Below are 27327 nucleotides of genomic sequence, written 5' to 3' on the forward strand. Positions count from 1 at the left end.
AGACACTGAGAGGCGGACATCGCGGCACAGGCGTGTATCCTCTGCCAGCCTGCGTGCTTTTCCTTCAACAGGACTTTACTGCAACCTGCTCTCAGCGTGTCTGACGTTGTCCCGACATCGCCCCAACCGAAGGTGCTCGGGAGACCCTGGGATATATCTGTGTGTGTGAATCTCTGCGGCTTGTCCTGTCTTCAGAGCCCCCTGTCCTCGGAGGCGCTACAGAGTTAATGCAAAAGTTCTGCGAACTTCTGTCGAAGAGTCCCCGGCACCCGCAGTCTCGCCCCTCAGGACATGGGGCAGAGGAGCTCGACGTGGGAGCGTCTCCTGCCCGCGCTGCTGCTGCTCCTGTGGAGAGAGGGCCAGCTGTGCGCCGCGGACCACTGCAGCTGGAAGGGGAGGTAAGCAGCGCCCTTGGCGGCCGCAAGAAGGGGCAGTTCCCTACCAGACTCCCGGTGGTAGGTCCAGATTCCATTTAAAAGGGGTAGCTCTGTGCTCCATTCAAATAACACGGGCAGCTCTCTGCGCCTTTAATTTAACAGGGAAAGCTCTTCTCCGTTCATATACCAGGGGCAAATGTCTGCTCCATTCATATAACACGGGCAGCTCTCTGTCCCGGTCATGTCATAAGGGCAGCTCTTTTCTCCTTTTATATAACAGGGACATATATCTGCTCCACTGATATAACAGGGACAGCGCCCTGTTCCCGCCATTCACTGGGTGCAGCTCTGTGCTCCATTCGTGTAAAAGGGCCAGCTCTCTGTTAGCGGCCAAATCAGTTTGTTGCATTTTTATTATGGACACATATTTCTTTACTAACCATGATTTCTTTGTCAAAATCCGTATTACACTTTTAGAGTATTTTGAGCAACATACAAATACCATAGAAAATGTACATCTTCTACAAAAGGTGAACTCCATTTGCTCCATTTACGTTGCTGATGTATGGGGCAAACATTTGTTTGCTCTGTTCCTTTAGCAAAATGTTGCCATGGACTTGGATTTCTTAGTTGAAAATCTCGATTACATAAATCAGATCATGTCCAACCAGTACATTTGTTACATAGGTCGAGCAGTGGCTCTACAAACGATCCCCTCCCCGATTTCACTGGCTGAGAACATGCACCATGGACTTGAGCCAAATGTATTACACCCTCTCCATAGGGAAAGCCATGCTGGGCAGTATATTGAATATACAAGACATTCCGTGATAACTGTGTGCCCTCCCTGTCATTATTACATGGTAATATTTTGTTTTTACACCACCCTTCACCCTCCTGCTGTTTTTCAGTGCTGTTAATGTAGATGTGACTACTAACCACTTTTAATGCAATCCACGTTACCAGGGTCGGAAGGATGGGAGGCTGAGTTTGCTTCTCCAGAATCCCGGCATTCATATCACTGCAGATGTCAGTGAGGAACGTTAACTCACTATTATTCAATAAGCAAGACATAAAAAGCGACACGAACTGACCAGGCTACCCTCTATTTCTCTAAGGAGTAAAGTTAGCTTTTTTATAGGAGTTAAATTAACGTAGTTTTATTTTTTCACATATTTTTGTCTTCGAATGTATGGGTGCAAGCAGGTATGTGCCTACGGTGCAACTCTACATGGGGGCACTGCTGTTTTAACTATTGCTCTATTACCCCATCAAAAGAGTTTTTGTATGTTTTGGTTTTGATTTTTGTTCACCTATTTTTAGTTTCACTGCGTTTCTGTAACTTATCTTAAACCATTGAAACGAGAAATGGCAAGGGGTGAGCGATGAAAGGTCGGGCTATGGATTCATTTAAGGCCACAGAGGGACGGCGTAGACGTTTGACGTTTCTTTTTGGTTAAAAATAAAATGAATTCCATTTGCCCCCTTACTAGATCTGAACAACTGTACTTCCTCTCCTCTACTGATTGCCAAGGTGGACTCCATCCGCCAGGCACGTTTCCATAAAAGTTACACATTCAGATATATGAAAGCGTTCTAGTTTGTACAATCGGGGACTTATAACACGAATTGCGAAAACATGTTTTTAAAACATGTGTCCCTTTTAAGTTATTTATGCTGACTTGGGATGATTGCTGTTGGGTACTTAGTGTCAAGTAAGGTTATACGTGGGGCGCCAAACAGTTCATTGTATAATAAGTTTCTCTGGTCTGTTTTCGGGCATTGCAAAGGCGCAGGTTATCGAGGCACTGAGCAGCGTCTCAAAGCAAAACAAAATGGGTCAACAGGAAAAAATGGGCATATTTTATAGAACACGAAAACTATCTTTCCAGCACCTGTCAATTGTTATTACACTAGGTGAAAAGGTCTACGCTAGACTTTTCACCAATCATGTTGTGAGAGAGGGATCCTTACCATGAGCATCTTTGCCCTCTGCATACTGTTGAGGGACGACCCTGAGCGCCACAACCATGTCGCCCGGACCAGACCTGCCGACCTTGTCCCCTCGGTCCCTGGACCAATGCAAAGAGTAACATTGGCTGAATGGCAGACTAAGACTCTTTACACAACCCCCAGCCTACAAAACAGAAGAACATTGAGTGAGAACACCAGATGAAATTCAATATTGTGTTTGTCGACTGACGCCAAAAGATTGAATGATCCCGGAATCTTTTGACTACTCTGACATGAGATAACAAATAAAAACATACCACTACTAGCCCAACACCTGAAAACTACACAATTTCAATTCCAAAACCGTTCCCTTGCTGTGCAAACCATTAGGTCTTCTTTTACAGCGTGGCTGCCTATAAAACCCATATTTATGCTTTAAAATATAAAGAGTGGGCTAGGCTCTGCCCGGAGGAATAACTCTTTGTCTCACTTCATACTGTGGGCTGTTTGGTGAATCATTCCACCCAAATTGTAGTGCTTGCACTGCAGTGCACGAGGGACAATTTTCCATCTTAAAAGTATGCTGAATTATTGGACTTTACATTCTTTATCTCGTATGTGCGATGTATACAGACAGCAATTATTTTTTATTTTAATTTTGTATTTCCATACGCTTTTTTTTTTTTTTACAGATTTTAGTCAGGACTCAAAATGCAAGGCCGAAATATTGGCTTTGCCAATGCATGTTTACTTTTGCCACCACAAAACCTGCCCCCAGCGTGCGGCCTGGTGATTAAAACAGGTTGTGATGTGCACTGTGGCACATTCTTCCTGCCTCAGTGGAGGGCATTAAAGTCCTGGGTTCCCACCAGATTGAAGATATCACAAGATGGCCTCAGCACTTTAGGTGCACAATGGCACGACCCGCCATGATGTCAACTGCACCTACATGATAGAAGTAAAATATGCCACAAAGGTTTCACCGCTGTCCTGTTCCATGCTCAGCTGATTCATTGCTGCACCCTCGACATGGGAGCATGCCTCAGGCAACATGGGAGCATGCCTCAGGCAACATGGGAGCATGCCTCAGCCAACATGGGAGCATGCTTTACATTGTCTATCTGGAGAGTCTTGGTATCTGCAGCCAAATATAACCAGACTAAAGCAGTGCTTGAGTCTGGTTATTTGAGCCAGTGGTTGGAGGAGGTACCCACCAGCACTTATTTTTCCTCACCAGACTTTTACCTTGACTAAGAGAGTGAAAAACACACTAGGGGGAAAAATGGCATCCAGTTATATAAAGTGTGAAAATATGCAATGCTTTTTGAACTCCCCCTCTCAAAACTGTGCCAGATACCAGGGGTTCTAACATCTCATGTTTGAGTCCCCCTAAACTCAGACGCCCTTATAACCAACTCGCCCTCTAACTACATCTCAGGGTTTTGCATCGTGGCGCACCCTTTCCCCAGAGTATGTTTGTCTTTCCTATGGCAGGACCTCGAGCATGTGCAGGGTCGGAGATTGACCACTGTATTGCACCGGCTGGTCCCGTAATAAACATCAAACATCTCACTGATGTGGCAAGCAGAAAGGGCCTGCCATTTAAAACTGAAGCATGCCTTAGAGGAGATCCCTTCCACGTTGTAATGTAAACCACAGACCCCTAATGCAGTCCTACAGCAAGGAAACAAGGATCGTTGAAGAAGCTGAACCATGGCGGTATGTCCCTCGGTATGGTGGAACCCAGGCTCTGGGACACCGTATAATCCTGAGATGAGATCCGAACCAAACTATAGGCACATCTAGAAACCTCTAAAAATCCTTTCAACATAACTTTCCCATACCCAAGAGCTGCAACTGAGGAATCTCGGACACTATCGCTAACCCATCCGATCAATTCATCTAACTTGCCCCACTCCTCTTTACATGCCCACCTGGACCATCTTCATTGTCCTGAAATAACCAATCTGCTGTACGCAGAGCTTTACAAAACCTCTAAATAAATACACACATCTCAACTCACGGTCATGGAACCAGGGGAAGCGGTGGGTCACTGAGGTTGTTTGTAGATGTATAGCTTTGTGGGTGTCATTCACATAAAACTACAGATTGTGTTTTGATCCTGCTGTGAAATCACTCCATGATGGGTAAGGGTGGAAAGGTACACATGTACATATACTATGTATTTTTATTCAACATATTACTGAAGTTCACTTTTAAATAGCTTGCAAAGAATATATTTCTCAATGTAAAGAAATGTCTCTCCTGAAATCGGTGTTCCTCCAATTATGATAATGAAGTGTACATCCCCTCTTCTTTGTTTTGCAGTGGGCTTACTTGGGAGCCACGTTCCCGTGCAGTGGAGCAGGTACGCTTGCGCTGCACAGAAGGTTCACTTGAGTGGATGTACCCAGCAAGAGCTCTGCGTGTCATCCTTGCACCCAACCTGGCCAGCGTCCAGCACACCACTGTGTGCATCAAGCCGATGAGTGGCTTCAAGGGGGCCAACATCTACGTGGAGCGTGATGGTGAGCTGCACCTGCTAGTGAGCGAGGCAGAAGAGGCACATCTGCAGCATGTGCATTGCTTCAGTTCGGACCGTCCTCAAGGTGTGGCGCTGTTCCTGCAGGCCAGTCCCCAGAGGGACATCAGCCGTAGAATCGCAGGATTTCAGTATGAGCTGCTCAGCAACCTCAGCTCAGCCCCCAATTTCCAGGTCACATTAGTGGAAGGTAAGCCCACTGACTGTAAATTGCTCTTATGTCAATTCCAATAATAGCCGTAGTTTATTTTTTATATTGTCTTTATACTTGCCAACGTTTTCTTTCTAAAAGTGGATGCACTCACCATCAAACATCTGTTAACTTCACCCAACGTCTTGTGCTTGATACGATATATTGTTTGAAATGGTACCTATTCAAGTACATTTGCCCCAAAGTAATTATTTTGTTAACCGCTCCGTTAGCAAAGGGAGTATATCCCAGTCAATGAAGCATTTTGTCATAACCACTCCAACAAACACATTTTACATTTTGCCAAATCAACATAATCAATAATTTCTACCAGCCCCAATTGAAGGGTTGCGCTAGTTCAAAAAATGTAACACAGTTTTATTCGACCATTTACAAGAATTTGTGGAATAAGAAGGCCTACACGATGATCTTGAATTGAATTTATCAATTAATAGTGGGAACAGAAACACAGCCTCTTTGAGAAGTTTCTCTTGTTACGATTGTCATATGCTTATCTACAGTTTTTAGAGATATGCATTTTGTCTACAGCCTAACCTTCTTTAAGAAGGTAATAAAGATGGAGTGATTTGCAATGATGTTCAAAACATGACCAAAAAGCTAGGGGGGGTAGTCCATGCGACATTTTTACAGCTAAAGGAACTTTGCAAGGCTCTGCCTTAAAATACTGTTCAGCAACATAAGAATGGGTAGTGTCTTTGATTAATGCTACAATAGACTTGGCCAGTGCCTTATATCTCCGCTTGTTAATTTTTACAAACTACGGCTCAAAGGTTTTCTCAGCAGCCCTCTTACAGTGCACCTTAATGTCAGAGTTTCACATTCCAAGGATGTCTAGTTTTGATTCCACCTCACGCCTCTAAAATCCACCTGTCTACACCCCCTGATCTTTATCTCACACATGGAAGTCCCTTGTCATCCCTTCTTTCTGTTTCAATGTTGTCCTTTATTTCTCTTAATTCATCTTCTGCTTTGTGTACCTTTCTCTCTCATGACCTTGGTCAAATTCTGGTGATAAAACATAAGTCCTGGTGCACAAAAAGAAGGGATGGTGGGCCGCACCTGCAACTACGGGCTCAAATTAAGCATCATGCAACCTGATTCTCTGGGCAAAATAAGGGATTCTGTCTCACATCTTCACGTGCCATTTCATTAGGCTCCAGCTAGATACGGTACAGTGAATAAAACCTTCTGTCTGACCTATAAAATTATGCATAGTGTTTCCCTCAGTACCTTAAAGAAAAAATCACGATCTCCATCCTTTCACTCCCTCAGCACACATCTAACCAACTTTTGCAGGCCAATGTGAAAGATAAATTAAAGAGGACGATTCTATCATGCGTATTACAGAACTGTAGTACGATAAAAATGCATTTGCTTCCTTCCGTTTCAAAGTCGAGGAAGGCAATCAAGACCTTCTACTTTGTTTAATCCCTGGGATTTGTTCCCGTACTAGTACATAATCCCCATCTTCCTTAAATTCAAGTCTTACTTGGTCTGTGTGACACCTTCTAGGTCACCAGTCCAGCTCGCTTCTTGCATGGATCTCTATGATCATGAGCTGTGGGGCTCCTGAGCTGGCTGACATCTGTCCTTCTTGGAGGCAGATGTTTGTCCTGAGTGTTCCGGTCCATAGGTTGATCACCCTTCCTCAAGGGATCATCTGTTGGCAAGGAACCTATTCCACTTTAGCCAAGACACTTGAGAAGTCTGATTCTGATTCTGCAAGAACTATTCTTAGACAGAATTCAAAAATATGTTGTGGGAAGTCCTGTGCGGAAGATGTCCTTTAAGTTTATTCATGAGATTTGAAAGGACTGGGTCTGGACCATGAATACGCTTGCTTAGATGCCATGCCAGCTCAATTGCGAGCCCTTTGTTCCATAATATCCATTTCTGACATTGCTTAATTATGTATTGCTGATGAGCAGTGCGCCTGCCAGATCACAGTATTTTCATGGAGGTACGCTCTTTTTGAGAGGCACTATTTGTCAAACAACACAACTCCATACCCCCATGTCATAATACTTCTAAATTTGAAAATGTTTTTCATGGCATAAGATAGAAGTAGGATATGACTTGTATTTGCAGACTTGGTATAATTCCACCACATTTGTAAAGCGTGAATTTATCACCCATAAGGGTATCCAGGGCAGGGGGGGGAGCCATCGGGGAGATTAAGTGAGCTATTGCCCAGAGACACATGATGCGGAGTTGAGCTGCCGCCTGCGACCAAACCTTGAGCCCTGCACTCAGGAGTCAGCCGCTCTGGCCACTGCGCCACACCTCTCCCACTGTATCACTTTTTGTCACTTTTCCATGACAAAGTGTTTCACATGGGCACTGTTGCTGATTGGCACAATACTTCTCATGGGATAAAAATCTGCTGTACCGTTTCTGATTTATTTTATGTTGTGCATTATGTTTCCTAGACACGGTTAGTGGGATGGGCACATTTTCTGTGCTCTAGTGACTATTTATTTTGTTAACACACATTTCTGCAGATCATACCATTTAACAAGTTGTGATGAGCACAATCATTTCTGTTCTTTAACCCAAATACATGTGCACATGCAACATTCATGATATATGGGGCACATCAAAGCAACTTGCTAAACTTATTTTTACAATGCAAACCACATAAATATTTACGACAAGCTTTTGGAAGAAGTCCAATGTGTCTCCAAATGCTTTTTTTAATCAATTTTAAATAAAGTTAAAAACAGTATCCATATGTCTGCGCCGGCTAGTAAAAAGGCCTTCAAGAGACTGCTTTCAGGGATCCACAACCCACATTTTAATCTACAACTGAAATAGTTTTCTTCTCCTTTTGGGATTATTTTCTGATGCGGACGCAAACTGCGTATTGGTAGAGTATAACAAGTGCTATTTTCTAATGAATAGCGTTCATCCCATGTTCATACAAAGTAATTCACACTGTTTACCTAACTACCAGTGAAATGACTAATGAGGTAGACTCTCTCTGTTGGCATCTGATGTAACCCGCCGGTCACCAGTTTGAATAATGGGAGGGCCAACTCAGCCTGTCATACAACCAAGATCGATAAATTGCTCATTATTAAAATGGATAGTGAGGACACCTGCTATTTACAGCACTTCTCAGATATACAAACTGGGGGTGAATGCAAATATGAAAACAAGTTCCTATTATTAACCATACTGTATCTCACTTGTCGCCTTCCTTGCAGCCATGTGCCGCCCCTGTGACAATGCTGAGCTACTAATGGCCATTTGCAGCAGCGATTTTGGTGAGTACTTGTCGAGACCAGAGGCAGTGGAAATCCTCATGGTCTTTTTGTTAAATACTAATTTACGCAAAATATTAAACTTTTGTGCATTAGAGTTAATAGTGAGGAAAAAGGCCTTGCATATTAAGCTGGAATTGACTAGGTTTGGCACTAGGGCCAAAGGTCATTTTCAACCTTAACAGTCTTAAGAAACTCTACAAAAAAGAGCCAGTTTTCATGCAGCGCAGTGCAGCAAGCCACCTCGCTGCGCTGCATGACAGGGAAAGTGCAGCAATGAGCCGTATTTAACATTATACGGCGCATTCCTGTCTTTTCCCAGTTCTGGTGCACAATGTGCTGCCTAGTGCCAATGCAGGCAACCTTGCACCATGGTGCAAGCGTGCCTGAATTATAAGCAGGATTGTTTTGTGTAGAAAGCTACACCTTCCTGCACAAAAACAATCCCCTGAGACATTTTCCTCTTTCTATGTGTGCGCAGAATGCAGCACACCTAGAAGGAGGAAACATTGAGGAGAAATAAACATATTTCTCCAGGTCTACCACTTATGGTATTGGAGAATGCGCCAAAATACATGGGTGTTGTATGGGAACGCCCATTTACCACCTATTGAACGCCTCCCTGGGGCAGAGTAATGCAACGCAGAGATTTATCAAGCCACTGTGGCCTTGCGTGGCTTTATAAATCACACTTAGTAGTTGCATCATGCTTGCACCCCGTTACGTGGTGCAAGTGTGATGTAACTACTTGATAAATATGGCCCCTACTTTCCCCATAGATGCTTCTGCCAGAAGCAAATGTTACATAACAGGGTCATTTAAATTATATTTTAAATAGGTGTTTTAATTTTATTGTACTATATGTGGTCTTTTAAACAATGTACGAGAAAAAAGGCAGATTGATCCAAAATGGACTTATCGCCAACAAAATACCCCCAATGCACCAAAACAAAAAGTGCACATACGTGGGTATGACATGATTGTGAGCTTTGTGTTCTCAATAATGTCTCCCAATTCTCATTTTTGGTACAATATGTTATCAGGGTATCAGTATTGGTGCAGCACCTTGTGCCATTAGTTTGCACAATAGCGCCTTCTAGAGCTTACTTGGACCGCATTTTGACCTAGCAGTTGACGCTTGCTATCATGCACCTTGATTTGGACTTATATTCTACACCAACCGCAAAAGATTATCCTGCCTTGAGAAAGCCCTGGTTTGTTGGCCCTCGGGCGAAACACATGTCGGCTGTTTCTCTGTCTCTGCACGTCTTCAAATAAAAAAAATAAAAAAGAATAGCACAGACGAGTACTCAATTTCTCAGTGTACATGACGTCGAAAACTGAATCTGGGGACTCAATTACCCCTGAAATCCACATATAGAAGAGCACAAAACCAATCACATACTTCCTCACTTTGATCCAGGTGGTATCTGGGTGAAACCACTGTTTTGGTTTGTGCCACAACCCACATTTGGGTCATGACCTATTGTGTGTGAACCCCGGTAACACCCACCAATTTGAACATTTGCCTTCTTGATGTGGGTGTATTTTTCATACGATTCCGTGTTTTCCATCTATGAGTTGCTTATGATTGTTTTATGGTTTTTTTTGTTAGTACAGATTTGTTAAATGTATAATTTACAGATGTCCACGTTGGTTAATGTGGAAGTAAAGAGCCAGATAAAGATCTTTGTAGTGTGTTGTGTTTAGAGACGGTGTATAGATGGGTTTTACTGTTTTTGGTTGGACTGGGTAGTTCGCTGTCCATTTCCAGGCAAGTGTAGATAGCTTTCTAGACAAGCATCTCTAGACAGGTGTAGCGCTATGATGCGGATGTTGTGTGCATGACGGTGCAGCTGGTTCAGACTAACATTACCTGAGTGGATATGGCAGCAGGTAAGTGCTGTTAAGTAATGTTTGCCCTAGTATATTGCTTTGTTGACATGTTGAGTACATGAGGGTTTAATGGTCCTGTCTAGAATATCCTCTTAGAGAAAGACACCTTTTGTAATTGGAAATGTATTGTGGGCAATGTTGGTTTTGGGGTGCTGTTTTCCGCAAGTCCGTAGGGTGCACTCTGAAATGTGTATCTACTGTGTACTAATTGGGTGACTTCATGGTGCAAATTAGCCTTGGATGATGAGTGATCCGTGCATCATAGCTATTTCCGCCAAATAACTACTGTCTTGAATGCATGTGGGGTGTCTTTTGGATGGATGGGTATATAGATAGACCGGCCATTTAAACAGTATAAAACAGTGCAGGTTTTATCATCACCCATTATTTAACATAGCAAACAGTATAAAATAGTATAAAACAGGACAAACTTTATAAGCATGAGTTGCAGCTTCTAATGTGGTTGATTATATAGTAAACATATTGGTAAAGCGAGAATAAACATGTAGCAACCATTCTAGTAGGGTGCTATATGGGTCTGTTATTTAGCTACCTTATGATCAGGGCCACTGGAATAATGAGGCAGGGGAGAACCAAATTATGTGGCAGGGTTCAATAAATTGTGAAGCAAGAAAAAGTAAATTATGCAGCTTAATGCAGCACATTTTAAGCAGTATTACTTCACTATTTTGTCATAGTAACACATAATAACACCACATGGGCAAATGCTTCATCTGATTAATCTCAGTTTAACACCTAAATATAGTAATCAACAACTGAAAAGTGACCTGGCTCTGCACCACAGAAGGTCTGCCACTGTGCGACAAAACACGCTGTCGCGTTTTTAACAACTTTTGATCTGTTTGAGCTAGACACAATTTTTTTGTTAAAATCTGCAAATAATACAGAAGATAATGGTTTATGTGACAAGTACCACAAGTCCACAATTATACAGAAAACGTTGGCACCGCAAGCTTGCATAGTTCCAGTTGTCCGACTTATCACTTGTATTCTTCATTAATTGGAGTCTCTTTCAACCCCCTGAAATCACTTGCTGCTTTTAAAGTTTGGTGCTAGAAAAAGACTAATGTATTTTGATGGTGCAGTGTAAGGTGTAAATACATCTGGATGTGGAAGTCATATTGTGGTGATAGGTTTTATCAAATGTATGACTTTGGAATTGTGCTTTGCACATGATTCTGGGTATCAAATGTGCATTGTTGGTTTTGATCTGTAGGTTCTGGGAGCTTCGGTTGGCTTGTGTCATACAGTCTGAGTCAATGTACTTGGTTAGGCATATCTGCTCAATATTATATGTGTGAGAGTTTCTGCCCACTTTGATCTGCTGGATGTTAAGTGATCTTGTGGGGAAAAGTATACAGAGATGCAATGCAAGCCATAATACTTCAGTTACAAAGATTCCTTATGTCATTTAATTATATTCAAACATTGACAGCATTGTTTAGCAAATAGTCCTTTACCAGCCCCTTCCCATAAGGAAGGGCAAAGATGGAACTCGTCAGATACTCCTGGTAGCCTCGGCTTGCCTGCTTGACATGAGTCTGCAATGTTTCTGTTTGTACGACGTTTTTACAAGTTCAAAAGCAACAGGAGATGGAGCCCATTTTAGACTCCCACATCCTCTGCCTAACATTGTGTTCCCTCCCCTATTACCGGATCCATTTGGAGTCATTCACCAGGCACCAGGTGTAGACCAGCTCAAGGCTATACCATCTTCCCACCTCAGAAGTGCAGCCTTTCTTGCCCTACATTTCACCTGTCTGTCCATCATCCCAAAGAAGTCCCATTTGAAGCTTGATATTGTAGGGTCCCTCAATGTGATCTTGGTTCCTTGGCTAGACCGGTCTAAAGGAAAGTGAATAAAATATCCCTGATCAGCCGGCCCACACAGCAATCGCTGACCTCCAGCCACCCCACTAGTATGTTTCTGAATAGCCACAGCAAGATTCATTAGTAGGTTCAGTGGCTTTCAACAGGAACCACAGCCGCCTCCCTTCACTGTCCAATCCAACTATTCTCGTGAGGAACAGAGGTGAGGCGGCAGCCACTAGCAACACCAGTGCTTACCGAGGTGAGTCTGGGGCCTAAAGACTGAATTTGTGAGCCACATTCAAAGAATTCTTTATATAAGGCAAACGCGTCATTGCCTGACTATCTGCCTGACCGTAAAATGGCGGATGCTAACAAAATCGATCTCTCATAGTGAGGCCACTAAAAAAGGAGCAACGTAATTCTATCTCTAAAGCACTATACAAGCAAGATCACAAACCAAGATCTATCACGTTCAGGGTGAAGTACAGAGTGAATCGCCTTAATACAACACAGCTGGCGCATCATCGCCTGACTGTTGCCTGTCTCTAATATGGAGGACGTTAATGATCCCTAGTAGTGAGACCACTCGCAGAGGGCCAACGCGACTATACCATGGGAGACCATCACAAATATAGTGCCTGTGCGAATCTCCTGGAGCTGTAGTAATCCAAATTACAAACTCAGGTGCTGCACGTGTGGTGCACGCGAATGCCTTTAACAATATGGCAGTCTCCCATGATGCATCTGTGGACTTTGAAACTGTCCCTTCCACCTCTCCTCTCATCGCTCTTGACCTGGGGGCAAGCTGGAGGACGAAGCGGACGGCGCCTCCCAGTAACACCGGGACCGGTGCTTTCGATGGAACTTTGACGATGCCCCCTGGGCGGAAAGTCCGGAAACCATAACTGTCCGTACTTACCGAGGAGCCCAAGCAACCTTGGCCGATGCCTGGTGGAGCTGTCCTATACATCTATAGAGGAGTTTGGCTGTGGTTCACCTCCTTGGCCGTCACCTACCCAGCCAGACATTGTTTTCCTCGTCTCCCTGTTGTGTTTCCTTCCCTCTCCCGCCTCCCTCCTCCATGATTCTATAGCTGCCTCCCCTTCTCCAGCCCTGCGTTGAACAGTGTAGTCAGCTACTTTTATTGTTTTTTGTCTGATTTTGTATATCCTGCCTTTTTGGAATCTATGCTACTGGTCTGCTCCTTGTTCGCCTGATTGACCTTTTCTTCCAGTCCACCCCTCCTCCCCCCCATGGTCTCCCACACCCCTCCCTTCATATACTTTCACCGATACTCAGGTCGGTTTTGTCTTTTTTGCAATTTTACTGTTTTGTTCCCCCTGAAGTACTTTTCCCCCTTACCGGTCTGCCTGTCTCTATCTGCATTCCTTACTCCGGTCTACCTTTCCCCCCTACCTTTCATTCCCCATAAAACGTGTGTCTTAGCTATGCTACACGCTAACAACTCATATTATTGTGTAATCTCATATTTGTCTCCTATACATGGCTCCTGTAATTGATGTAATTCTGTAACCTGTAACTCGCTGATCCTCATGTAAAGCGCTCCGATACCTCCGGGTCTAGCCAGCGCTATATAAAACTTTGCAAATAAATAAATAAGCTATGAATGGGCATTAAATATGGCAATATTCAGGGCGTAGCCAATGGGCAGCAATAGATATAACACGTTCAAGATCCACTGTATTGTAACTCACAAAATTCACTACAGGGCAAATCCCACACAGTTCTGATGTTTCACTAAACAGAAGCATGAGATTGGCATCTATTTTTCCTGTACCTCTGTTTCAACTTCTAAATCGGGGATTTTACTGGGGTACATGCATAAAACAATCGTTGTTACCCTTTCATAACAGAGGGATGTTCCCTCCCACAAACTGTGCAGTCCAGATTAAAAACTTGATTTCACTCTGCTCTCAATCATGCACGTTTCCAATTCAGTTCAATCTGCTGGTCCCCGTTTCTCCTTAGATGGACTCTTACCCATCAGGGGGAGTTCTAAAGGTACCCACAAGAGTGTGTGCAGTCCTAAAAACACGTCCATCATTATAGGGACGCCCCAAATCCCTCAGTAGGCAGGGTGCAGGAGGCCTCTGCGTTGACACTACCGGGACATGCCCAGGGTCAGACTGGGACAAAAAATAGGGCAGACATCAAAATAAAAGTGGCCCCCATTAGCGAAGCATATAGTTAAAAAAGTGATATCAGGAAAATCAACAGTAAAAACCAGCCCACCTGGCCATAGAACCGGACGACAACTTCTAAAAAACAGGCCCACACACTGACCAGTCAGAGCAGCCCACCGAGCACTGCCTGATTGCCCGCTGGGCCAGTCGACTCTGGACATGCCCGACATCCTTTCAAATGAGACCGGAGTCCACCTGCATGGGGGTCCTCACATGAAGACCCTCCGGGGCTCCTAAGAAATGGTGCTCTTGTGGTGCCCCGGCTATGCACCAACTCCCAAAAGCAAGCAGTCAGAGTCTTAATGCCATATTCCCTCAGGTGCATAGGACCGTGCACAGGAGGGAGCCTTCACCTGCATTGTGCAGCAATTAACTTTGTTCTGGATTAAGGTGTGTTACTGAAGGGCCATACAAAACTCTGTGACCCTTTGTGGTAATACCAAAAGGACTACAGTCCATAAAAAACAGAAACAAATGTATGTGACACTCTTGGACCCATTGATAATAGAAACCCCGCTGTTGTGATCTATATTGTGAAGGGGTCTCTAGTTTAAATGCACCCAACACCCACTTGTAAATAAATAAAATGGAAGTAAAATGGTAAACAGATTCTTGATGGAAACAGACCTCGTTATTTTCTATGCAGACAGTTTCATTGAGCTACCTCGAAATTTGTGTCCAAATCCAATGCACATCATTGGACAGTCATGTTCATTTTGGAGCAAGGGTTTGAGATCAGAGATAAGCATGCACTGCCTGTCGTAGATGCTCTCCGTTTGAGCGCGCAGTGACAGTGTGCTGTGTAAGCATGCACTGCCTGTCGTGGCCGCTCTCCGTTTGAGCATGCACTGACAGTGTGCCATGTAGGCATGCACTGCCTGTCGTGGCCGCTCTCCATTTGTGCGTGCAGTGACAGTGTGCCGTGTAAGCATGCACTGCCTGTCGTGGCCGCACTCCGTTTGAGCGTGCAGTGACAGTTTGCCGTGTACGCATCCACCACCTGAGGTAGCCGCTCTCAGTTTGAGTGTGCAAGGACAGTGTGCCATGTAGGCATGCACCGCCTGTGGTAGCCGCTCACAGTTTGAGCATGCAGTGACAGTGTGCCGTGTAAGCATGCACCGCCTGTCGTAGCCTCTCTCAGTTTGAGCGTGCAATGACAGTGTGCCATGTAGGCATGCACCGCCTGTCGTAGCTTCTCTCAGTTTTAGCATGCAGTGACAGTGTGCCAACCACCTGTCGTATACGCTCTCAGTTTGAGCATGCAGTGTGCAGTGTAACCATGCACTGCCTGTCGTGGACGCTCTCTGTTTGAGCATGCACCGCTTGTCGTGGCCACTCTCGGATTGAGCGTGCAGTGACAGTGTGCCGTATAAGCATGCACCGCCTGTCGTGGCCGCTTTCAGTTTGAGCGTGCAGTGACCGTGTGCAGTGTAAGCATGCACCGCCTGTCGTAGACGCTCTCAGTTTGAGTGTGCAGTGACAGTGTGCCGTACAGGTATGCACTGCGTGTCGTAGCCACTCAAGGTCCGAGCCTGCTTGTTCTTCCAAAGACCCAAGCAGCCGCCTACAAGGCGAAGGCCGATGGTAGAGCAGCGCCATGTTTTGTGGCATGACGCATCAACACTGTGATCGTGGACTGGAATGGTTTCGCATATGAATTTTTTTTTAATACATTTATCATGTTATTTACTCCACAAGCACTTTTCTTGTGTCATTTGTACTTGCATAGTTGAATTGTTTGCTTTCTTGTCGGGCAGCTTGGCTTTTATTACTTTCTTGTAGATGGTCGATTTCTTCTTTTCTTCCTGCCATATCTCTAAGGAAGACCCAGTCGTTACGTTGCCCGCCCTCATAATGACGCTGCCCCACAGACAGAGACTTCTGCTGCTCCAAACATCACGGCTAGTAGTACCAATGCGCAACGAGACACACTCAGCAGAGAATCCCAGAAGGGTGTGTCTCGGACGATGCAGGCCTTAACTTCCCTCGAAAGATGGAACATTGGCTCGGCGCCTGCATACCTCTTTTACTAGCAGTGAGACACGTTAACCCAATGACCATGTTACTGTTTGGCCTCGCGAACGGTGTCCCATCTCTTCAGGCGCTGCCCTCTTCTATGATACGTTCCTGCGATTTCCTTCTATGCTCCGAATTCCACGGCCAGAGTCCAGATGGAACAGCCCTCGTTGCACTGCGTTTTCCCTCGTAATGTCGCGCCCGACTAATGCAATACCCACCATTGTCTCTGGCTGATAAAGCTGTAAGTTCCCATGCAGCGGGCCCGCCTTCCTGCAGGCAGGCAGGCGCACCAGAGACTGACAGATGTGGGGGTCCCCGGCGCACAAAGGGGGTATTTATCCTCATAGCAGCAACAGACCAGAAGAAATGGCCTTTGCAACTGACTCTCTTTAGGACCTGACTTCTGTGCCCTGAGCTCACAAATCGCGATCATCATCGTTTTTGATTAGCGAGCATTGCGGCTAATGAAAGTGTAAATGACACGCAGGGTGAATAGGGCCTTTATGGTCGCCCTGGGGGCGTGGCCTTGGTCATAGGGGCACTGGGCAGCACGGGACCAACTTGGCGCAAGAGGAACAAGTGCATTATCGCTTGTCAATAGACTGGACTGCATCTCATTACAGATGCCTGGGCTACCAGGAGAGAGCGGGGAGCAGAGAAAGGGCATCTGCTGTGCAAAGCGCAGGCACCCCTTGAAAACTCAATTACTTTAGGAAGTTCCTGCATCCTTCAGAAAGACGACCTTTCCTAATGTACTTAAGTTAATTGAGTAATTGCCGGGCACAAGGAAGTAAGAGGGCAGACTTTGCAAAGTTTCAAAGTTCTTAAGCCGTATTCGTTCCGCGACTCTAAATGAAATCTTTGTTTGTCAAGTGTGGCCAGCAGTTTCTGTGATAGTTGTTTGTAAGAATGTTAACGAAATAAAGAACTTTGCTTCTGCAGTGGTGATTCATGGTGCAGCCCTGGTTCAAACCAGCAAAGGGACAGAGAAGCCTCCCAACCAAAAAAGGGGCGGGGCACAAAAACAAATAAATCCATAAAATAAATGTGTATGGAAGCAGTTTAACTATGAGAGTATGGGGCATATTCACAAGGAAAGTGGCGAAGCGTGTTGTTAGGCCAAGAAGACTAACGACACGCTCTGTCACTTTAGAAACTAACGGGTGCACCATATTTACGAGAATATGGTGAAGCCCTGTGTATCATCCTGCACTGGCGCTAAATTTAGCTGCCTAGTGCCAGCAGAGGCACCCTTGCACTATATGCACCATAGTGCAAGGATGTCTGCGTTGAGGGGAGGGATTGTTTATGTGCAGGAAGGTGTCCCTTCTTGTACATAAACAATCTGAAATGGTGATTTGAAACTTTTATGTGTGCGGCTTAATGTAGCACACATAGAAGTTGCAAAACGTCATTTTAATAAAAATGATTGTTTATGTGCAGGAAGGGTCACCTTCCTGCACATAAACAATCAAAGGCATTTCGCTGTTTCCATGATGTTGCACAACGCAGCACACCTGGCATCAGCAAACACAAGGAGAAATTAAACATTTCACCTCGTTGCACCAGGGTAAGACCAGGTTTTCCCTGGTCTTAATTTTTGCGCCGCCCCATATTTACGCCACCCTTGTAATTTTTGGGCAGTGTCAAAAATCAATGGGTGTTGCAGTGGAACGCCCTGAGCACCCATTGCTCTCCCCTGTCATGCTAAGTATAGCGTGAAAGGGGGTCTTATTTACAAGGCAGCATTAAGGCATGTTAAGTGGCTTAACACTGCCTTCTAAAGCGAAGCCCGTATCGCCACCACAACATCTTTAAAAGTGACGTTGTGGTGGCGACAGGGGCATATAAATATGCCCCTAAGTTGGCAAAGTGTACGCTGGAGATCATGTAGGATCAAGTACAACTCAGCAGATAAGTACACGTGAAGCAGGGGTAAGTGGATCAGGGACAGTTTGGATACAGTGCATTCGTCGACAAGGCCTGTGCTGGCATGGCTGTGACTCAGCACTAAACAAGTGCGTCCTTGCCTTCACCCTTTTTCATTTCTGCTTGCAGAAGAGCCCATACAAATGTCTGGGTGTGGAAATATTTTTGAATTACAATATTAATTAAAATTGTAAACTTTTTGAAATTTTGGAACACAGTTTACTTAGCAGGCATGTGCAAGGACCTCATTTTGAGTGGCCCAGTATTTGGGCCTATATTTATTGGGGCCGAGAAAATCCGACTCCACTGGGCTGGAATTTATCGGGTAAGATAAATAGCCCCTAATTTGTTTAACACACCAAAATCTGCATGTCCCGGCATTACCTGCCGAAATGTATAAGGAGAAAACTGCGGGAGTAACTTGTGAGCAGCCAAACTCTTGATTGCAGATATCACAATTAACCAGACCACTCGAATGAGGGCACTAGTAAAATAAACACAACGCTTAAATAAATGTCGTACAATTACGAAGCAGAACGTCTCCTAAAGTGGAGTAGCAAAGGAGGGAGGGGGATGGGCGGTCCGTGTAGGGCAGCATCAGTTTTGGGGGCAGTGGCCTTACCACCCCCCCCCCCCCCCCTCGGTCTGTCATGCGGCCGCCAAGGGTGAGAGGGGTGGGTTGGCCTAACGGCTAGGGCGGTCGTCCTCGAATCTGGGGAACTGGGTTCGAGTCTCAGCAACGACGATGAACATGCTGTGATTCTGGGAAAATCACTTAATCTCCCTGTGCCTAACAAAAAAATTAATGTGTCCTCATGTAACGCAACTGGTGCTATGTAATGTGCTCCGATACCCGATTCGGGTCAAGTTCGCGCTATATAAAACCCTGTAAAAAAAAAAAAAAAAAGGTTGGCAACCCAAAACCCGTCAGCACCCACCACACGCAGCTGGGCGGCAAAAGCAGCTACTCCACTGGTCTCCCAATCTATCATGATCTTGCGCCGGTTGCTTCGTCTGGTGAATGTAACTATGTTCACTAATACTGAACTGTGTGCCATGTATCACAAAATGGACCCTAAAAACCGCAACAGTAGCCCACTAGGGGTAAAGAGGTCGGGATCACCCCTTGGTTTTCTGTTGAGCACACATTGCTCTTTGCTGTGTTCATTGTGCCACATCAACATCCAAGTTATGACCTCGGCCACAATCATGTCTGCGCTGGGTAGATGTATATTCCCTTGCATTTGTGTCGAATATCTTGTGCTTCACAATTCCAGTGTTAATTTCTCATCTCTGCGGTTCAATGGTTTTTAACCCCGATTATAATTTAGCCCATCCGCATCTGGAATCTTCTCCATAACTTGCAAATTCAATACTACTTAGAACAGTCTCTTGCTTTTAGTCTTGAATTACAGAGAATGAAACACGGTTTACTTTTTCTGCAATGAGTCTATGTTGAATTTTCTGTGCTTTTTTATGATCTGCTACTTCAGTTACTCATGCCAGTTGTTCCCTACATGTTCTCCACCGGCAATTATAATTTTCGTTTCATATACACAAAGAATGTCAAGTTTGGTGCATAATGTCTCTTCTCCCCCAATTTTTTTGTTATCAGATCAGCAGTAAAATACTGTTATGTCAATAACAGGTAGGCCGCCTTGGCACCGTACTAACCCTAACCAAATGTAATGGTGGCCTTTTAACTAGCAATCCCTAAACAAATGTAAAGTCGGAATTGTACATAGCAAACCCTGTTTTTACTGCTCCCCTTAAAGTTTAAATTAATTTGTATTTGGCAAACACAAAGACACCTCCGTGTACCATACATGGCCTTCAAAACTTGGCCTTCCTGCCATAATGCTCTCTACCTTCCCAGCTGCTCTATACTGGCCCACTATCCTCTCCTATTTGATCCACACTTTCCAACCTATTCATACCTGCCATGTCAAATTGTGTACCACCATTGACTGCCCTTGGCCTAGCTGCTAGTTGACTAATCACGAATGATGCAAAATGTTCCCATGTCTGCTGGTTTAGGATGTGCACCTGTTTTGCTTTGAGGCGAATACTTCGCAAAATGTTGCCTTACCTTCCTATAACGGCAAAGCCAACGGTGGTTCAGAGCACCATTCTGAGCAGACAGGACTCTAGTTAATGCCTTAGTTTTAGGCTCACCCGCTTATCTACTTAAGAGTAGACAAATTGGCCTTACACGTGTCTAGATTCTCTTCTTCATCACTGACCCTTGAAAAGCTACACTGGCTACCCGTAATGGAGAGAATTATCTTCAAGTCTTTATGTATCACTTTTAGAGCGGTTCACAAGACGAGCCCTTGTTTTCGGCAAAGAAAACGTAAACGTTATGTGCCTTCAAGAGCTCGGCCCACCAAAGACTTCAATGTCCTCTCTATTCCCCAGTTCAATAAAGTTAGGGTATGGGGAGGGGCTTTTTTAGTTAGAGTTACACCATTGCGGAACAGCTTGCTGCTCTCACTAACAGCATGCCAGGACTTGAGGTCCTTCAAGGAAGCATTGAAGACTTGTCTTTTATCAATTTGTGCTTTTGTGTCTAAAGGGTTTGGGATTTTAAGTAGGCGAGTGACAGGGTGCCTTTGAGGTCACAGTTGCACTTTATAAACGGTATTTCATTTTGACAAACCGATTTGAGCCAGCGTGTGTATTATTATTTGTTGGTGGCACTGAGAGAGGACGCTTACATTCACCTCCCTTCCATCTAGTTGTTCCGATCTTTAGATCCAAACTCATTCAGACATCATTTTTGTTCAAACTCGACCTCTCACTTTCAGTTTGCTTGTTTCAGCTATTGTGTTTCTTAGAAGTCTATATCTCGTATGAACCAGGTAAAGGGACTCATACAATTGGTGGATGTTCTCCTTGGTCCCTCCAGCAAAACATGTTTTACCCGAGACACGCTCTTATGGTTGGGATCAAAGTCATCTACCTTGTAAACTTGCAGAGTTATGAACCTGAATAAAACAAATAGTCTGGCAGCTCATTATTGCGGACACTTATCATATGCGTAGGTCTGAACTGTGTGTTATTGTACTTTGAAAACGCTGCCACAAATCTCAATAAACAGAACAACGGGACACATGATGGAAATGTTGCTTTCAAGTGTATCCCAAGGGCCAGAGAAGTATGCAAAAAAAGTAATGTGAGAAACAGGTCTTAAAAAAGTGACTGTTAATACCTGCTACAGTGTTACATTTCTGTTTATTACACAGGTGGACTATCTCATGAGAATTTGAAAAAGTATGAGGCATATCTACAGTAGAAGTGGCGGAGCACGGCCTAACGCCGCGCTCCGTCACTTCTGAAATGCAGGGCAGCACCATATTTACTACAATATGGTGCAGCACTGCGTTTCCCCCCTGCATTGGCGCAAAATTTAGCTCCATAGCGCCAACGCAGCCATCCTTCCTCCATAATGTAAGGGTGTCTGCCTTGCAGGGGAAGATTGTTTATGTTCAGAAAAGTGTCCCTTGCTGCACATAAACAATCTTCAAATGGCGTGTTGTAACTTGTATGTGTGCTGCTTAACGCGGCACGCATAGAAGTTAAAAAACTAAATTTTTTTAAATGGTTGATAATGTGCAGCAAGGGACACCTGAGATGGAAATAAGAAGATGTGATCTTATTTATACGACCTGAAAAGCAAAGTTGTTCATCAAACCACACTCCAAGGTTTTTTGCCTTTTGTACTAGACAAGGAAGGTTGCCAAGAGATGGGGGGCAGTGGGAGGTATTCCTGAAAGACAGATCAGAACTAAAAAGAATAACATCAGTTTTTTCAGAGTTAAGTTTTACGTAGTTTTCATGCATCCAAGTGCCTATATTAAGCACCCATTCTCTGAATTTGGATGCTGCTACATTTTCTTCTATTAATTTGTGATGTTTTGTCTTCTATTCCTTGCATGCAAAGGCATGATGGGAAGACACAAAATAAAATTAAATTAAATGACTGGGTCTCATGATTTTGCTAAGTTATTGCTATGTTGTCATGTATATTACAATTGTGTTTTTTACTGCTATCCATTCTGTAATAATGTATGCATGAATATGTAATCAACAGTAATATATTGTGTATTTGATATATGAATGAAAACAAGTCTAAACAGTATTAAAGTATAAAATTATCTTATTGAGTAGGAAAAGGTTTGACAGAAGAAATGAGGGTACAGAAGGGGACCCCACAAAAAGTGGAAAAAGCAAGATAACTAATAATACAAATGGATGATGGATGGGGGGGAGGTGTCACCCCTTTCAAAACAAACAAGTGCAGAGAGAGAAAGAAAAGACGGAGAGATGAAAGCCAAGAGAAGAAATGTAAGAGAGAAAACAAGCAGTAGAAAGAAAAAACTGGGTGGCGAAATCACCTTCAGAAATAGCCACATACAAAAGTGAAACATCAAGTGACAGGACATGAAAAGGGCATATAAGTGATTGGAAAAATGTGGTAAACCTGCTAGAAAAATCAATACTTATCATTAATGATATTTACATTTTTAAGCATATATGGAAAAGGCAATTACAACAAAAACAAAACATTTTATGAATTGGTCTATACCAAATGGTCTATGCTACCCATCTTGAAAATTTCAGTTAAACAGTTTAGGTGAAATGGTTTCTCAGAACTGGTATTCTGTGAATTCCTTTCTCAATGAAATGAAGTACAACCACTTAATGGCACTACTTTAACATCAATCAATATTGCTCATAACGTTTCCATAAGTGTACAATGTTATTTTTATTTAAAAAAAATTAAATGTCTATCTAGATTTGGCCTTCAAATGTTAAGTGCAGAGTGGTCAAGGGGTAAATTATAAGTGTGCCCCAAAGGTAGCATGTACATACTGAAATATCCATAAGCAAGCATTGGAAAGCAGAATGTAGCCAGCAGGTATCAAGAGCAGGTAGATTGCAGGCCAATGCCAATGGGTACTGGGTGCCAGGCTACGGTGCACAGTTTGTGACTGAAGGCAATATCCTGTAGATCGCAGACCTTGGGAGAAAGGACACTGACTAGGCAAAGGGCATACCCTGTTACCATGTACAGGCCATACATACCCAGGTCCACTTGGGCAAGGGTGCTCAATAGCCACTAATTACGCCCATTTAAAAATATTTTTAATGTATATGTTCATAGTTGTGTATGTGTGTGTATATACATATTATTTTTCTTAATATTATTCACCACAAAGCCAGTTAGGATCAGCACCCCGTATATGTTTTGTCATCCATTTTTAGTCCAAAAGTCCAGCTTGCCTACGATTATGTATATTGTATGTTTGACTGCTGGTATTTCACAACTATCACAGATTGGATTAATTCTGACAAATTACCAATTTTAATGGAAACCTAAAACACTTTTTTTTGCATATAGAATAAAGTAATAAATAAATTGAGTAATCTGTGAATTAAAGTCTCATGCCTTCTGGTTGCATTTACTAACAACTCTACTCTCATCCTAGGGGCTTACTGTAATACACCTAGAAACCATATAGGCTTTAATAAAACAATAATACACAGTTCTCCTTTAGGTACCGATTATGAGCTTGGGTTTAATGCACGAGACAATCCCTGCCACGGGTAACTATGTTTAAAAAAACCTTATCAGTTCATGTGATACTTCTGTCATTGTTAAATGGGGAATAAGCTTTTACTTGGAGAATATTATTTCGATTAGCTCATGTTCTTGTTTTCAAGGGGAATGAATATGCATTGCAAATATCAACCATGTAGCTGGCTTGCCTAATGCTTTATGGAAAATGTTTCTTAGCAGCTATTTATCTAAGAACTTAGAGGAACGGCCTTCTTTACGGCCTTCCGTTTTGAGAGGAAGTGATGTATTGGCAGTTGGAAGAAAGGCTGTTTGCACGTAGCGTGAGACAAATTGGGAACCATTAACAGAGCATGTCTTTTGTTCCCAGTGGTGAGAGGCTCCATCAGAAATGTCAGCCATGATCGGGAGCATCAAATGTCCGAAGTGGAAGTCAGCGTGCAGAAGGTGTACCGACAGAAGAACGGAATCTTCCAGCAGGACGAATTCACCGGGGAATGGACCAGGTCCATCAAAACGCTCCTACAGTGTGGCGTGAAGAAGGGCGAAGGCGCTTTCCTGTTTACGGGTAATGAGCACTTCGGGGATGCCTGGCTTGGCTGTGCACCCCGCTTTAAAGACTTCCAGACTATCTACCTTGCAGCCAGAGAGCAGAGAACCAACCCTTGCGAGTTTCAATTCAACTGACAAGACGCCTCTCCACATACCATTGAGGCTCGGCATAGGAATATATTTCTAATTCCCGTGTAAATTCTCTGACCTACCGTTTTAAGGTGGATTTTAATTTCACAAACTGTTCCAAAACTTACAATTCAGACACTGAGGCTATTAAGGACAATTTTAATAGGAAATCTGAAAAATATATTTTCTCTGGTTCAACGCAAGAAATACATGTTAAACAATTGATAAGGTGTGCGTCAAAGCCTTCACATCTGGCGGTACTGGGTGGAAAAAATGAGTAATATTATTTTGGACTGAATTGAGAAAGGGGAGTTGGTGCAGCAATAAGTAGCGTTTACTTGTCTCCGCTATTGACGTGGGTCTACGCCAGTGTTTAAATATCCTCGTGGTTTATTGATATTTTAACCAGGCCGACATTGGGGGACATTGATTTTTCATCAGTGTCAATTTCTTTCCTAGTCAGCGCATTGTGTCAAAGGTGCTGTAACTAACTCCTATTATGTGAAAAACATGATGTTAATCTATTTTCTCCATTGCCCACTGAGTCATCCTGTAAGCTGCAGGATTTTATACACTATAAACCTGAATCTCAAAAGTGTCAGGCAACAACCTCCTCTGTAAACAAAAACGAGTTCTTGATTTGTCACTCCCTAATGGTAATCTCGTCCTCACAGTACATACGAGACACGTCTGGAGGGAGGTGAGGGGTGCACTCAGAATTGTTATGTGTTGGTTTGCATCTATCAGAACTACAGCCATGGACGCGTCCATTGTCATCCTAGAAATATTACTGTTACTCACTTAAAAATCAGGCCTTCTTGGACCCGGGTTGATCTCCTCTTGAGTCTACAGCTACGCTTCTGTTTACAAGTACAAACTGTATTTTTAATGTTGGCCGCCAGACAAGAATACCAGGCTCAGCTCTGCTGGGATTAAGGCCGGTTACATGTGCGTCAGAGTAAATCCCAAGGAACTTTGACTGTACGTTCCATCTATGGACAGCCGAGGTCAAACCAGAGGTGTTGGTGTTGCAGATAAATAGATATTTAGGTCACAGGGCAAGATGCCAAACGTACACTACCTCAGAAATGGTTTGGGCATACCCTGAAGGGTGGTCTCTGAAGTTTATAAAGCAGGGACTCTGGAGGGGGTGTTGTCATTTAAAGCAACAATTGATTTTTGGGAGCTGAGTTTAGACTAGAAATAGTTAAGTAAATATTGCACTGTGATTTTTTTTTTGTTTACTGCGGCAAATGTTCTTTGTATTTGCATGATGCGTCTTTTTGTGCTTTATGTAGATATTTTTTGTAAACAATGTATAGTTTAGGACTTCATGGACAGAGCACATTTTTCAGACAGGTTTACGGTGCTCTTATTCATGGCTAGTTTTCATGCCTTTACTCGGCTTCTCATTCCCAGTGATTAGGGAGGGGAAGGGTGCAGTGGATATAAATAAGTACTGAGTCTGTTACTCCCCACCCCAATGCTGCATTCTCAGCCCACACAACGACACAGTCATTTGTTCTCATCCGACTAAAAATAACAGCTAGGCCCCATTGGACACAGACATTGCCAAATGGTGTGCAGAGCCGCATCTTCTGTGCAAGTGTGGCACGGGTGGGATGAGGGTCTCCTCAGAGTCAGGCATGGGAGTGCACACAGTCTGCTGTGTACAGCTAAGCTGCATCTACCAGCCCAGCCCTTCCTAAACCAACGTACGCACGCACGTACACACGCACGCGCGCTCCCTCTGCAGGCACTGATGCACGCAGAGACACTGCGTATATTTAATTCTGGTTATTATGAAGAATGGCATTACTAAATGTATTCTACAGATAACTCACGATGACAATGTTTTCTGTCTGAGTAGTGAGCACCATGATAGCGGAGTCTATTTTGGTGTGGTCGACGGCGTATCTCCTGTTTGACACTCACACTCGAATTAAGGCAGTATTTATAGCACCAGTACAGGTGCCGCACCTTCTGAGGTGAGGCGAGGCTTTCTATGTTATCTTCAGACCTAAGAAGCTGCCAGTGTGAGTTCAAGAAAGGGAAAATTAATTGAGCTGCCGATTACTGCATGAAATTCAAAGTTATTAATTTGCACATTTTGTAAAATAAAACCGCGGACTTGCTGTATTTTTACTTCGTTTGTATAGTTTGGAATACACATGTATATACATATTTTTGCATTTGTTGTGTTTTCATATTAGATACAGGAACAGTTTACCAGTGCTGCATTACAAGTCCGATTGTATTTATCTTTACAGCATATGAACCCGAAAGACCTATGGATTACCTATGAATCACTTGAATATTGTTTTAAACATACACAGGATTATTGCACTTACGAAAAGAAAGTACTGTATGTCAGTGATTATATGAAATAAAAGTGTTGTTTTGCAATTTCATCGCCTTCCTGTGGTAAGTGCAGCATCAGCCCTTCAAGTTAAAGACTTATTGAGTCCCTATAACAATTTAGTATCTTGATACAACAGTAACTAGCAAGGATATAACTGCAACTATGGCACATTTGCCCACTGTGCTCTCTGTATTTACCTATTATTCCTGGAGAGAAACTCTAAGGGGCAGATTTACAAGAAACTGACGCATCTGTAAAGATGCGTCAGTTTCCCTGCATCTCCTTGCGAGACCCTTGCAGCACCATGGATGCGCCGTATTTACAATACGGCGCACCATGGCGCAAGGATTGACAGATGCGTCAGAAATTCTGATGCATCTGTCTGCCCAAAAGCCACCTATTGCTGGAGTCGTGTCGCAAGCACGACGCAACTCCAGTAATGCTTGGGGAAGGCCTATACTTAATACACTGCGTCA

At 43.7% G+C, this 27327-nt stretch overlaps 1 protein-coding gene across 1 annotated transcript; it reads left to right on the forward strand.

The window, feature by feature from the left end:
• LOC146810204 (meteorin-like protein) lies at positions 1-26893 on the forward strand. The gene is made up of 4 exons (XM_085617182.1): positions 1-398; positions 4659-5062; positions 8290-8349; positions 24179-26893. Exons 1-4 carry the CDS (start codon positions 292-294, stop codon positions 24493-24495), a joined length of 888 nt encoding a protein of 295 aa, XP_085473308.1. The 5' UTR covers positions 1-291; the 3' UTR covers positions 24496-26893.
• Positions 26894-27327: the final 434 nt, after the last annotated feature.

Source organism: Triturus cristatus, chromosome 7 (genome assembly GCF_964204655.1).
Source record: "Triturus cristatus chromosome 7, aTriCri1.1, whole genome shotgun sequence".
NCBI lineage: Eukaryota > Metazoa > Chordata > Amphibia > Caudata > Salamandridae > Triturus > Triturus cristatus.